A 15,062-nucleotide genomic window follows, 5' to 3' on the forward strand; every position below is an offset into this window, starting at 1 on the left:
TAGAAATTCAAAATACCATAGTTACAGAAGTTGCGTATAGAAGAACTATTCTAGTATGCATTGTGGTCCTGAGATAAACAGCAGATAAAAAGCACACTTTCTGTGATCAGCCTTCAGTTGCACCTTAGCAATGGTTTCTGCCCTTCTGATGGGTGTCCTTCAACTGCTGCACTGGCTTAACTGACTTGATTTCTGTGCAAGTCCAACTGTTTGGATCCTGCTGCAAGTTTCTCTTTAATAACAATATTTGGTATGAAAAAGTGGTGAAAGTGACTTATTCAAGATGTGTTTTAATGTGTTGATAAAAATAAAATAGAGAAAAGAGTTAAAATAGCAGATCACGTGTTTTTTTCCTGACCTACAGCTTCATACTCTATACTACATACAAGCAACAGCATTACTCAACAGGATGCTCAGGCAATATTTCTTAGTGAGCATTGGTTCCTGCAGCGCAGATGATCTGTTTTCCAGAATTCATGGGGGGAGAAATCTAGTAGTTGCTTACAAAGCTTCTGGAGAACTGTGTGATGATGTGTAGAGCAACCTGATTAGCTCTGAAAGAGTCCAATTACATCCAGAAATACCAAACTGATGGATAATTTATACATCCTGATGGCTCCAAACTGACTCTTTGTGGTCGGATTTGCATATATTATGTACCCTAGCACATCCACATTGCACAGTTTCCTAGTATCCAGATAATACAGAATTGACTTGTAGGGTCAATTTTGCTGAGCACTTCTTGAACGATTGGTGGGAGGAAAGCCTCCTCAGTGTAGAAAAATTGGCTATGCCCAAATAAAGCTATTGTGCTGAAAGAAATGCTTTGGCTGGTATAAACAGTGCTTCAATGAGAGAGATTAGCAGTACAGCTCTGCCGTTTACTTTAGGCTTGAACATGTAAAAAATGAGCAAGTTTGTTAATTCCTGTCGTCGGTGTACCTGGCAGTATGATAGTGACTACATGGATTGATAAAATAATGGTAATATAAATATTGCTGTGTGTGTCCCATAATCTCCAGCTTTTTAGTTCTTTTCTTTTTCAGCAATATATTTTGCTTTATGGGTCGAAGAATAATGAACTGAGTCCCAGTAAAATTAAGAACTCTTTTTAATATATATCTGTAATGTACTTCCTCTCTAAAATACATTGCTACATAAAATTTTTATCCTCGTTTCTTTTGGCTTCAAGATGTCTTAGCAATGCAGAAAACCCAAACTCACTGATAAAATACTTGGTAGTGTGATGCAAAAGAGTTTCTTTTTTTCCTAATAGAGGTGTTTTAAAATTCAATAAATTGTATTGATAGAATTCTAATAGCAAAGGAAATAGAACATTATATGTCAAAATACTAACTGTAAATATAATAAGGGTTTGGTTTTCTCCTCTCCTTTAGGTATGTTATAACAAACCTAATTTCTTAGAGAGATTTTTAGGATCAATTAAATTTTGTTTAAAATCATTTTAAGACAATGTATTGAAATAATGGAGGAAGGTGGAGGAATTCTGCCACTGATCCTAGCATTCTCATATTCGAGTTACTGACTTCATTATTCTTTCATTTTCATTCTTAATTGACTTCCCATTCTTTTATCTCAAGGAAATAATTGTTTATTTTCCCATATGTGTAGGGGAGATGTAAAAATGTAGCATCCTTTCAGCACCACAGTAGGGGCATGGTTAATCACATAAAGACTCCTGTTCAGTTTGCTGAGAGTACCTACAGCCTAAATTAGTAATACCCAGTGTGGGACACTTTGATGCAGAGCTTATGCTTGTCTGGAACAAAACCAAAGTGTAGTGGCATGCAAATGTTCTTTCACAATATTCATAATGTTGTCTTCTTCCAAGCTTCTTTTTCCCTTCCTCCTAATATTTCCATGTAATTTGGGGCTTTTTCTGTGCATTGACACAAGGACAGTACCCCATTCTACACCGAGCCCAGGATAACAGCCAGGTGTCTTACATCTGGGGCTGGCATCTCCTCCAGTGTAGAGCTTTCTGTCTGTTGAAGACATCTGCAGTCAATGCAGTTTGCAGTTTTGGAAATGTCCGTCCTCTCCACTGCTGATGCCAAGTAGACCTCTGTAGGAAGAATTTTCTCTTCCACGTATGCCTGGTAAAAGATCATACCCTGTTCTCTCTCCCTTTGACATGGCCATATGTTCCCAGCTCTGCGAGGCAATTATCACTACTTACTATGCTGCATCACTGCCAAATTTAAGAAGTTCAAGCTGGCACTTAATATAAGAGTCACCTGCTTTAGTACCACAGATGCCCAGAAACACACAGCACAGTGCATTTACTGCTGTACTTCCTCCCAGTTGAACACAGCCCAGCTGAGATCCTCTATGCCAGTTACTGAAGCTGTCCTGATTTCAGCTGGGAGAGAGTTAATTTTCTTTCTAGCGATTGCTGTGAAAGGAATGTCAATAATACCTATTGTTTTTAGTTGTTGCTAAGTGATGTTTACACTATTCAGGGACTTTTTTCAGTTTCCCATAGAATCGTAGACAGAACAATGGAATGGCCAATGAAATATTCCATACCATAGACATCATGCTTGGTATATAAATGGGGGTTAGCTGGGCGGCGGCGATCTATGATCACTGCTAGGGCATAGTTCACTGGGCAGTGAGAGTGACCCTGTCATTATTATTGTCATTATTATTGTTATTTTTCCTTTTCTGTTATTGTTTCCAATAAACATTCTTTATCTCAGCTCATTAGTTGTTTTTTTCCCTCCTTTTCTTCTCCTTTTTTTCCCCCCCCCTCTTCTCCCCACCCTTCTGGGGAGGCAAGGGGGGTGAGTGTGTGGCTGCGTGGTTCTAGTTGCTGGCTGGGGTTAAACCACAACAGAAGCCCTCTGTAGGCCTAACCATACCTACCGAGAGGCATGTCTGTATTTAGAAGGATTTGCCAGTAGACCTGTATTATTCCATCAAGTAACTTTTTTTACCACGATACCTTTAAAGTATTTACTGCAGCAGAATAAGCTGCATGACGTTCTGTGTAGGTTTTATATCAGTCTTTTGGCAACGCAGTGGAGAAAGATCAGTAAAGGGTTTTCATTAGCAGTTACTTTAAACTCTGGGACTTTTTACACTGCTAATCAACATAGCTATGCTGGGAGAAGTTTTAAATGCAAGGGGAAGCAGAAAATGCCTCCTGCAACAGCTCTGCTCCCCTGGAATCAAGGAGATGTTGGCCAGTAGAGGGAGATTAGTGAGCACAGGCAGAGGAAGCCTTTTCAACAGCTGGAATGTGATCTGGAGCTCACTCCCAGGAGGAAAACAACAGCTTGACAAGCACAGACCAAAATGCAGAGCTTTTTAATTTGGTGGTGTTGGCAGTGGGTTTTGGAGGTCATATTTCCATAATAGTTTTATTACAAACAAATCCAAGCCAATGTCAAGAGAGAAGAAATACTTCCAGGGAATATTCAGCCATGAATTCAGCCGTGGAAGGCAGGGGCAGGAAGAGATTACTGCATTGTTACTCTGTTACTGAAAAATTTGCACATAATTCAGTAATTGCAAAAGGGTAGGACTGTGAATAGAGAGAAATTAATCCGTTTCAGAGAAAGAGTCAAACTGAAAATGAATCAGAAACTGCTTTGAATCACTTTTGGGCGAAACGGATTTTTTTGTTTGCTTGCTTATCTTTGAGCTGGAGCTGAAGCCAGGCTTTTACCTAGAAGACACTGTTGAACTTGAACCAGAAGAAGAAAATATAATATTTCCAGTTATCCAATAAGTTCAACTAACATCTGACAGTCCCCTATACAGACATGCCCAGTGTGAGGGCAGACTGCATTTGTCTTGGCTACAGCGCAGAGTTGTGTTGCAGCCTCTGGTTCTGCTTTTCTCTCTAGCTTTCCCTTCATTGCACACGTATTAGTATGAACAGTACAAGTCCCAGTTTCTGCACCGTATTGCTGTGATGTGCTGATTTGCCTTTGCAAGGATCTATTCAGACTTCTGGGCCTCAACAGCCAGGGCTTTCCACCAGCAAGCCCAGTGCTGTACCTCACTGTGTACTGGTATTTCTGAACCTTTCTGTGCAGGACAGGAGGTAGTTTTTCTTGAGAAAAGCCTTATGCAGAGAGTCCCCACTCATCATGTGATTCTTTCAATTTTAAAAGGTTTTACATTTTCATGGAGTAATTTAGGATGTTTTAATCTGGGAATGAACAAGATCCACTGTTGCTTGTAAAATAAATTTCTGCTCACAACCTATGAAGTTCTGCAGTTGATTTAAAAACCAAAGTTTTAAATTTAATTTTGCATATTTTTAATATCTTCTAATAGCTTCTTCTGACTTCTTCCTTGTTTTCTGTAGGAATGATTGAAATTGTGAAAGATGCTACAACAATTGCCAAAATTCAACAGAGTACGGTTGGCAACACTGGTGCATTTAAAGATGAAATACTAAACCAGTGGCTCAAGGAAAGGTGCATGATTGAAGAGAAGGTGAGTTCTTTGAATTTTTAAGTAGGATTTTCAAATATACCCAACTAATTCAGGAGCACAGACCCTTTAGGGTTGTGTTTGTGTTACCTACATAAGTTTGAAAAATCCATTCATTTTCAGCCACGGGTGTCTGTGAGAGAGCCTTTAGCATCCAGCTGGCAGCCGAGCTCCTGAGAAACAAGATGCTTCAGAAATTACTCCTTTGTCAGTGGTATTTAGAAGTGATACAGGAGGAACAAATTGAAACGATATCTAAGAACACTGAAAGGCGGTGTGGTTTTAGAGGATTTAAATATGGGTTTGGGTGCTCACAACTCCTTTGCTTAGATAGGTCCACTGACCTACTACAGCTTTCTGACAGCTTTTTTTCTCAGAAAGCATGAGCAACTATAAGCTTCTTTTATTTCTGCTAAAGGATAGAACAGTACCGCAAGTGCAGTGCAGGGCTGTGATATTAATCTCTGTTGTGCAATGTTGTATTTTATAAGACAGTTTAACTGTTCATAGATACATGTCGACAGAAAGGCATATGACTTTGAGAATGACTGAATTTGGTTTCTAGCATTGAAGCATTTAACATCTCCAAGATTTATTTCTAGTTTCAGGAAGCTGTGGAAAGATTTGTTTATTCTTGTGCTGGATACTGTGTGGCAACCTTTGTACTTGGAATCGGAGATAGGCACAATGACAACATTATGATTACAGAAACAGGTGAGTTATTTTTTGAGAATTTCATAGAAGTGGGGACTGTCTATACTTCACTAGGTTTGTCTTTTATTTTAATAAATAATGCATTTAACAATGACTGAAGAGACACAATCCAGTTCCGTCAGCATTGCTTACAAGTTCAGGTCCTCCTGTGACATTGAAATGTATTGTTACCCCCTTTGGCCTTCATGTAGGCTCTAGATATTTATCATTAATAATGCCATTCTTTTCCAAGGACAAGTTTGTTACAAACTAAGTCAGGAGGAATGTAAAACTGACTTTTTTTTAGTGTCTAGATCTAAAATCTAAAAGCCAAAAAACTTCAAAAAGCAGACAGCTGTTCACCTGCCCAGAGTGTGGATGTGGTTTTGATAGGGTGCAGTGGAACTGTATCTGTGTCAGAATTCAGATGTTACTGGACTATTTTCAGTTCTGAGGAACTTAATTCCTTTATTTACCTTTGTAGAAAATCCTAGAAAATAAGTGTACATGGAGTGTGTTGGTTTTGTTACTGAAGTCCGTGGGATGATTTCAATCCTCCTGAAAGAACCACAATTTTTTGTATTACAAACTTTGGGAATTATTTCTGTAGCTGCATATTGGTTCATCCCTAACCTATGGAAGCCCCAGACAGGACCCCAGAACGAGCGGTACATATGGAGGAGTTTTATTTGGTCTAGGAAATTCACTTCCAGTTTCATGATCCTCTTGCTTCATAATTAGTCTTTACATAATGCTAAGAGACAGGAAATACTTTGGGGCTTAGTTAGAAGGCTGTATATTTAATATTAATCACATTATAGTTAAAGTTTTACCAGTTGAAGGCTAGAGACAAGTAGCCTTGAAGGCAGAAATGAGCTAATTGAAGACTACAACAACAAAGTTCGCCAGAAGTCCTTGAGGAAAAGAAGACAAAGAAATACTTTAATTTCAACATTATATATACTGTAAATGCAATGTTAGTGCCCATTGGCATAAAATGAGGGACAGGCCAGTAGAAAGGGAGACATGGAAAGGAAGACTATTCTGTTTGGTCAGGAGCAGATTGTCAAGATGGGAGCTGTCTTGACAACAGAAGCCAGAAGGATGTCAGTCTGAGAGGTCTGCATGGAGTGTCAGATTTGGGGTAGATTGGGAGGACTCGGAAACTGGCTGAAATGCTGGAACATCTAAGGATGTTCCACCTAAGAATCACTGTTAAGTATTGTCTTACATCATTTGACATTTTATCTTTTCGTATACATGTACCACTATTACAAATCTATGTTTTTAAGTAACCATACTCTTTTAACCTTACATCGTGTCTGCCAGTGAAAGTAATAAAGTAATCTGAAGAGCAGCAGCGCACTCCAGTCCTGGGGGTGTAGCAATCCTTAAAAGGGGAGTTTTTCACCGCTTTCCTGGGACCTGATACCCTAGTACAATCTCAAAGTTAACCAAAGGGTGACAACGCAAACTTATTCTGCACAGTACAGGGTGGTTTAGAAATTGGTAATGTAGGTCTGTGAGGAAGAAGCATGTTCTAGTGAGTGACATTAGCCAAGGAGCTGGATAGCACCAAAATCCTATCAGTATTTGAAACATAATCCACAAGCTGTTTCCTTGTAGTGATGTGCTGGGAGCTGATTGTTATGGATCTGAGACACAAGCTTTTCTTCCTTGATTTTTGAAAAGCTGTGAGTGTATGTTTAGAAAATACAGCCGTTCTGCCAGGTTTTTAACTGCCAAAGATAAATAAAAAGTAACTTTGCCAAGAGGACAGAATTATAGATTTAAAAAAAAAAAAAAAGAAAGAAAATAGTCTTTTCTGCTCAACTAAAGAGTGATCATATATACCCCCCAAAAAAAGTTTTTTGAATTATTGTGAATACAAGTAAGTGTTCTTGGCTGTTTATTGTATTTGAGCCTAACTGTGACTTCTGCTTCTCTTTATGAAGGTAATCTTTTCCATATTGATTTTGGCCATATTCTTGGAAATTATAAAAGCTTCCTTGGAATTAATAAGGAAAGAGTTCCTTTTGTGCTGACTCCAGATTTTCTGTTTGTCATGGGGACTTCCGGAAAGAAGACAAGTCTCCATTTCCAGAAATTTCAGGTAAAGAGTGACTGTCTAGCTGCAAATCAATTAAGCAATGTTTTTAACCCTCTGAAATGAACATTAGGTCCCTAGTTTTCAAAGGTCTGGGCTCCTGGGTATTATGTTAATAAAATTTACTGAATCGTAATACAATTCTGGGATAATTAGGCCTAAAATAGGCCCAACTAAGAGCAAAAATTTTCTGTAGGATTATGGGAACTAGAATTTAAACATCCACAAAGCCATATTGAAACACTTCAGTTAGCAGCAGACCAGATAGGCAGTCCTTCCTTTGTTTCTTATCTTGATCGAAAAGACTTTGTAGAGAGCTTCAGTATTTGTGCAGTTAGAGGAGACTCAGCACTAAGCAGAGCCTTCTGTGTAGTACAAGCAGGTCCGAGGCATTCCTCAGCTGGCTTTGCCAGTGTTATTCTCTGCTGATTCTGCCCTTGTGTTCCAGGGCTCAGGCTACTGCATTTGAATGGAAATCTGCAGTGACCCTAAGCTATGTCAGGTTCTGCGTTTGTGAAGTGGGTGGACTTAATGCTCTGAAAGAAAACAGTGGTGTTAAAAATCTATTCTATTGCAGCTTCTATCTGAAATTGAGCCCCTCCGAAACACTTGTGTTTTTTCAAGTTTGTGTAGGACCTTGGCGATGAGGTAGCAAAACACTTGTGTTTTTTCAAGTTTGTGTAGGACCTTGGCGATGAGGTAGCAAAGCAAAATGCTGTTTAGTACGTTTAATGAAATGGCCGAGAGCATGGCTTAGTAGAAGTAAATGGATATCTGGTGTGTTATTCCTGTGCTCATCTTAAGGGGTCTTAAATAAGTGCCTGATTTAGAAAGTGGGTTCCCTATAATATCAGAATTCTCCTCCAGAGTGTGAGTCAAAGCAAAAGCCTAACTTAGATGGTCTGGATTCCCTGTGGATGAACCACATCATTGTTCACATCATTGAACCACACTCTCTGTCCTGGTAAGGAGATGGTTTTCTAACCTGAGTACCTAATTAAGGTTTTATTGTTGGATAGTGAATATGTCCCTTGGAACATACACATGATTGTGCAGCAAATAACAAGGCAGTTGTCATCCTTGAGCCCAGACTTCTGAAAATAACTACAGAACCAGGTGCAATTTTTGAACCTTTGTTTTGCACAAAGACTAGCTTTATCGCAATGCAGATGTTTTGAAGGGGGCTTGTAGCTCAAAAGATTTAAAAGCAGGGTGGGTTTTGCTCTGGAAGGGGAATGCTGAGCCCGTGCCCATAGAGAAGCCTGGGAGCTGTGCCGCATAGAGGAAAGATGCTGTTGCCGCAGTTGTAAGCCATGCATAAGCGTGGGGCTGCAACACCACTCTAGGGTATGTCCTGAAGACCTCTGTTCTGGAAGCAGAAAATAGTTGAAAATGTGAAAGTGTGCTAATGGAGAATTGGAAGACTAGCAACCTGTTAGTGTCTGCAGTGAGACAGTCTGTTTTGTTTGTATATATGGATCATCCAGCTTTTTAGAGAATGTCTTACCTTTACTTCAGCAGCCCAAATACCAAAAGCAATAGGAGGTGATTTTGGTCTTAGCCTCTCTTCAGTAAGCCGTGCGTTCCTCATACAGTCCTGGGTTTGACTGAATACACATTTTGTTACTCCGGTATGAATTTCTAAATACTGCTACCATCCCACTCATGCAGACGGTTTAGGAATGCCGTGATAGTGCCAGTGGCATTTCCGCTAGTGTCATTAACCAGCTGAAGGGTGATTAACGTCCTTTACCTTTGTGAACTGTGACCATGATATGTGACCTGGTCATTTTAAGTGGGATGATTTAGATACAGACAAGAATGACTGAAAAAATGTAAGTTCATATACAGTTCTGCTACATTAGGTACTGTTTATAAACTGCTGTTCTAGTAGTACATTAAAAGGCTTTCCTGTCTCAAAAATGAATAAAAAGAAAGTTAAAATACTTCCATACAAGTAAAATAGTAACACAGAGCAAGATTTGCATCACTTTTTTTTTTTTGTAAAAAACATATGTTTTAATTATATGGTCAGTGTACAAAAATAAACAAAATTATAGCTTCACTTTTCAACTGGCTTGTTTCATCATGTTTCTTAATATTGAGGGATTCATTCAGTGTGCCTGCTGACTCATTCATGTATTAATGGAAAAGTCTCAGCATTTATCCTTCATTAATTTTTAAGAGCATCTCTCATTAATTTGTACTTCAACTACATTAAAATAGGTTGTACTTTAGAGGAATCTTTTGTTTTTTAAGGCTTTGGTGTTTTTAATATTTAAAAATATTTACTTTTTTTTCAAATTTTATTTCTCTGTCACCTATTGGATACAGTCCATATATATGTGTTAGCCATAGCTCATACTGCAGGTGTCAGAGGAGGTTAATTAGCCAAATAATTTTGACCAAATTTCACTGCAATAGAGTATAGTTCATTATTAGTGAACTTTTAAAGCTGTCAGTGGCCTGGCAACTTTTCTGTAACTAGCAATAGAGCTCATTCCTATTAGCTCTTAATCTAAATTTTGCTCCCCTTTTTGTTTGCGTTACTTATGATGGTTTAATGAAATTTAGAGGCCAGAGGTTATTAATTATAACACAGAAATGCTTAGTAGGAAGCAGTATTTGATGGTCTTTTGTCCTAATTGTCCTGTATTGCAGTATGACTTCATCTGAGAAGAGAAGTATTTTTCTGTTTCATCTATGAATTTTCAGCTGCCATAGTACTGTCCAGGTTTCTCCTGCTCTTAAGTGTCATATGTGGTGCCATTTCCTTTCCAGCCTTTGGCTGAAACCCGTGCGACTCTCTTACTCCTAAGTACATGCAACTTTTCAACCTCTTACTTGTAGAAACCCTTTGGAGAACCTCATCTAAGATCTTGGTAGTCTTTTGAGCTTTGTCCACCTACCTATTACTAGTTTGCCTAAAATTGTCTTTGCGAGTTTTTGCATTAAATTTTGAATGCATTTTATTCATTATATTTCATGTTTTTAATTCATTATTTTTTCATTACTCTGCTTACTTGATAATACAGAGATGTGTATTTTCGGTACTAATCAAATTGTTCTGTACCATTTGTTTACAAAGTCTCATGGATTTCATTGTCAAAAAAGATGACAGAAAGCAGAAGGTTGTACAATTCATCATTGAAAAACATTTATTTGTAGTATGCTATACAGGGAAGGGATGGCCTATATAACAGAACTTGGAACACTTTATGTTATAAAAATGCCTGACCTTCAGGATACGAAGACTTAGGACAGTTTCAAGCTCTCAGAATAATTATTCTTTATTGTCTGTTGGACAATGAGACTTTGGTTTCTCCTCAGCTCCTCTCATTTTGCCTATGGCTTTAAATTAGTTAGCAGCTTTCTTCTTAATCCCACGGTAAACATCTACATATCCTTGACACATACGTATGTGTTATTTTTGGTTCTCTCTGCTGCTCTCAGAAGTGTAAAAATTAGTTTTCTTGGAAGATGTTAATTCAAAACTCCATTCAGTTCCTGCCTGAATAAATAACTGTAACAGGCAGTTACAGATTTTTTTAAATCTGTTGAATTCCTGGAAGGACTGCCTTTGAGATGCAGCGTTGCCAGGTTCTTGACTGCATAATTGTTTTTCTGTCTCAGACACCTGCAGTAGTGAGATGCATCATCCATAGAGAAATGTGAAACCTTCTTTAATATAACTATAAAGAGCTTTCATCTCTTTCAAGGGGAACAAAACACACACTACCTCTTGTCACAAGATTTCCCTGTTTGAAGTTGATAATACATAAGTAGAATTTCTTTTTTTATTTTTTCCCCTGCGGTCATGGAGAGAAACTAATCCCTGTGATAAGACAATGGTGTTTTCTGTTGTAAATTGGGCTTTTACCATTGCAATTTGTCTTCTGCTTCTCTAGAGTTAAACTAACATTAGAGTTCGTAAGTATGATGTTATTTCAGGACAGAATTTCTTTGGAAACAGAGTGAAAGACTTAAGGTCCCAGGCAATAGGAAAAAAGAAACCCTTACGGACAGATCTTCAACATATAGAATCATAGAATCACAGAATCGTCTAGGTTGGAAGGGACCTTTAAGATTATCGAGTCCAACCATTAACCTAACACTGCCCAAACCACCACTAAACCAGGTCCCAAAGCACCATCTACCCTTCAGGTATGGCAACTCCACCACTTCCCTGGGCAGCATCTTCCAATGCTTAACAACCCTTTCAGTGAAGAAATTTTTCCTAATATCTAATCTAAACCTCCCTTGGTGTAACTTGAGGCCATTTCTTCTTGTCCTATCATTTGTTACTTGGGAGAAGAGACTGACCCCCACCTCTCTACAACTTCCTTTTAGGTAGTTGTAGAGAGCGATAAGGTCTCCCCTCAGCCTCCTTTTCTCCAGGCTAAACAACCCCAGTTCCCTCAGTCACTCCTCAAAGGACTTGTTCTCCAGACCCCTCACCAGCTTTGTTGCCCTTCTCTGGACACACTCCAGCACCTCAAAGTCTTTCTTGTAGTATTCGAGGTGGGGCCTCACCAGTGCTGAGTACAAGAGGACAATCACTTCTCTAGCCCTGCTGGCCACACTGTTCCTGATACAAGCCAGGATACTACTGGCCTTCTTGGCCACCTGGGCACGATGCTGGCTCATATTCAGCTGGCTGCTGACCAACACTCCCAGGTCCTTTTCCGCCGGGCAGCTTTGCAGCCACTCTTCTCCAAGCCTGTAGCACTGCATGGGGTTGTTGTGACCCAAGTGCAGGACCTGGCACTTGGCCTTGTTGCTTCCGTAGTATCTTCCTAACCTGCCTGGTTGGTTGTCCTGGTGTTGCTGATGTGAACAGTGATAGATGCTAAAATTATTTGTGCACTTATTACTTTTTCTATGGAAGAAAAAAACCATAGACCTCGTGAAAAATAAATGGTGTTCTAGAGGGCTGATGAGATTTCATGAAACTTGACATGAAAATATTTGGATTTCCTAATAATTCTTTAATAAATTCATATACATTTGTGGAAAGGTTAATTTGAATATTTAATTGGGTAAAAAATAGCATTTCTTCAGCTTTGCTTTTAAAAGCAACAACCTTCTTGCAAATGTTTTTCATCCTTTTACATTACTGTATTGCAAGCCCAGTTTGACTTTCCTATATATGATTGATTTCTTCATTGCATTGTCTTCCTTAAAATGTTATTTCTAAAATTAAAAGAGTAATAAGTTTAATATAAGAAATAATAATTTCAATTTATGTATTAGTCACTTAGCATTAAATGTTCTTTTAAAAAGCATTGCATGTTTTTTCCAAGCTGCAGAAATTTCATTCTTCTAAAGGTTATGTTGTTAAGCACAAATTACTTACATAGGGAAGTGAAAAAGCTAGAAAAAAATCTATGGAATCCAGTATGACAGTGCATAAACATAAAAGTCATACAGCAAAGCAGTGTGCTGAAAACTAGAGTTGTCAGCTAGAAAAAATTCTCAGAACACCAAGCCCGAAAAATCTTCCCCACTAAATAAGCCATCACCTCTGCAAAGTTAATAGACATATATATAAAATGAAGAACAGTCCCGTGGAGGTGCTGCTCTAGTCAGTATCACTTGCCAGCCGTGGTTGTTAAATAGGAACATACCAATTGGAAAGGAAGACAATGAATTATTGCTTTTTTAACAGCCACAGAAAGGGATTATACGACAGGGAAATTAATTTGAAGTTTTGGTGAAGCTAAGGTTTTATGCTTTAGTAGTTACTATAATATTAAAAAGAGCCTTTAGTTTGTGCACCAAAACAGTACTTGTTGCCCCAAGGTGGGGTGATGAATGAAGGAATGCCGAGCGATGGATGCAGAAGTTTGTTTGACGTTTCTGCCCAGCTAAACGGCTCTGTTGGTTCTCCTCTCTCTGATGTACTCGGGTGATAGCGTTGGTTAATAAGAATCTTGTTAAATTCCTACACCATCCCTCTCAGTTCACCTCATCAATGAACAAAAAATTCTTCTCTCCTATAGGACGTATGTGTGAAGGCTTATTTAGCTCTTCGACATCACACAAACCTGCTGATTATCCTGTTCTCCATGATGCTAATGACTGGAATGCCCCAATTAACCAGCAAAGAAGATATTGAATACATCCGGGATGCACTGACAGTAGGGAAAAGTGAAGAAGATGCCAAAAAGCATTTTCTTGATCAGATAGAGGTTTGCAGAGATAAGGGCTGGACCGTGCAATTTAACTGGTTTTTACATCTTGTGCTTGGAATCAAACAAGGAGTAGAAAAGCATTCTGCTTAACATTTTATGTAAATTAACTGTGGGTGTGAATAGGAGGTTAGTGAATCTACATGTTATTTATGCATTCCAAATAAATGAGCAGTCAAAATTGCCTTTACTTTGCTGGCAGCTTAAATGGATCTTCTAAAATGGCAAGGGCTTTTGCTCTGCCCCTCCAGAAGATCTTCCTGCAGTTAAGATTTATGGTTTGTTTTTAATGTCTAATGACACTTCAGGTTGCTGGATTCTTTTAACTAGTTGCTTTACTGATGTGGCCTGCGTTTTTCTTGTTTTCTTGTTTTTTAATTTCAGGTAAATATGAAGGAGGAGCTTGAGTAAGATGATAACCTGAAAATGCAAATAGAAATCCCCTATGACATTCCCTTAATTGTTGGTGAGGGTCAAGCCCTTCAAAAAGCAGAACAATCTATTTAAAATGTATGGTTATACTGAAATCCCTGTAGGCAATTCACGTCTTTCTCAGGATCGCGTACACTCAAGTGTTCTTCACCCACACCCTTCTCTTTGTCCCTTCCTTAATGCTTTGTCCTTTTTGCATTTTCAATATGTTGTCAGTAGAAAACAGATTTGACTCTACAGCTAGAGGCAACTACCTTCCTCTTCTTGCAGCCTCCTGACATACACAACTGAGCCTGACTGTCCCGCCAGGAGAACTTCAGTTACCTGGAAGTTCCTCAGGTTTGAACCTGAAATTCTGAAGATTTAATTTTGAAAAGTTTTTTACTGTACTTTTTAATGGGGAACGTCCATACTATATATCAGATTATATTCGTACTGTAAAGTTACTAAAATTCCACCTGTACAGTAAAAGCTTTGTAGAAAAAGCAATGGTACTTCCTTACTCCTCAGAGAAAACTCCTTATGTAAGAATAATTGATGTTTTACCAAATATTTGAGAAACCCAAAGATATTTATTCTTTGGTGATATATTTTCAGGATATACCTAGAAGGAATTAAGTGTAATCTTTGAAATTGTGTATATTTTGCTATTTATTTTTAAATTCCTTAAGAGACTATACTACTGAGAAGCTATTTATGAAAGAAAAAAAAAATCCTTATCTTTAATTTCATTATTTAAATTTAAAAGAGGAAAAAATGGGCAGTGCTAAGTTGAATATTAACTTCTGTACTCTTGGATGTCTGCAAATCATCAAGTCTGCCTGTGGTAGGAAAGGAAAAAAATATATAGCATGAATTAGTCTTTGACTTGAATTATTATGGTATACTTCCTGCTAATTGATTTTTACCAAAGAGAGAAGATGGCTTACAATATTGCTTTTTTGCACTTGTGCCCGTGTAATTTCTTCTTTCATTGTAGTGTTACATGGGTTTTACATTACATATAAATGATTAACTGAATTTTTTAATTCTGTTATCATTTACTTTGATCATTTCATAGAACTGTTAAGATTTTAACTACTGCTACCACTGTTACTACTGAGTGTATTCTTGAAAGATTTTCAATAAATGTACTGTAATTGGTATCTCAGTTATGAGATAGAGCCAAT

At 38.1% G+C, this 15,062-nt stretch overlaps 1 protein-coding gene across 1 annotated transcript in view; it reads left to right on the plus strand.

Annotated features, from left to right (window-relative positions):
- PIK3CG (phosphatidylinositol-4,5-bisphosphate 3-kinase catalytic subunit gamma) overlaps nucleotides 1-14,317 on the plus strand; it is a 29,317-nt gene extending 15,000 nt beyond the window's left edge. The window contains exons 7-10 of the mRNA XM_082484340.1: nucleotides 4,343-4,473; nucleotides 5,073-5,184; nucleotides 7,119-7,276; nucleotides 13,273-14,317. Coding sequence (XP_082340466.1) covers nucleotides 4,343-4,473; nucleotides 5,073-5,184; nucleotides 7,119-7,276; nucleotides 13,273-13,554 — 683 coding nt within the window. The 3' untranslated portion in view covers nucleotides 13,555-14,317. The remainder of the gene's footprint in view (nucleotides 1-4,342; nucleotides 4,474-5,072; nucleotides 5,185-7,118; nucleotides 7,277-13,272) is intronic.
- Nucleotides 14,318-15,062: the final 745 nt, after the last annotated feature.

Source organism: Vanellus vanellus (assembly GCF_965231255.1).
Source record: "Vanellus vanellus genome assembly, chromosome: 1".
Taxonomy (NCBI): domain Eukaryota; kingdom Metazoa; phylum Chordata; class Aves; order Charadriiformes; family Charadriidae; genus Vanellus; species Vanellus vanellus.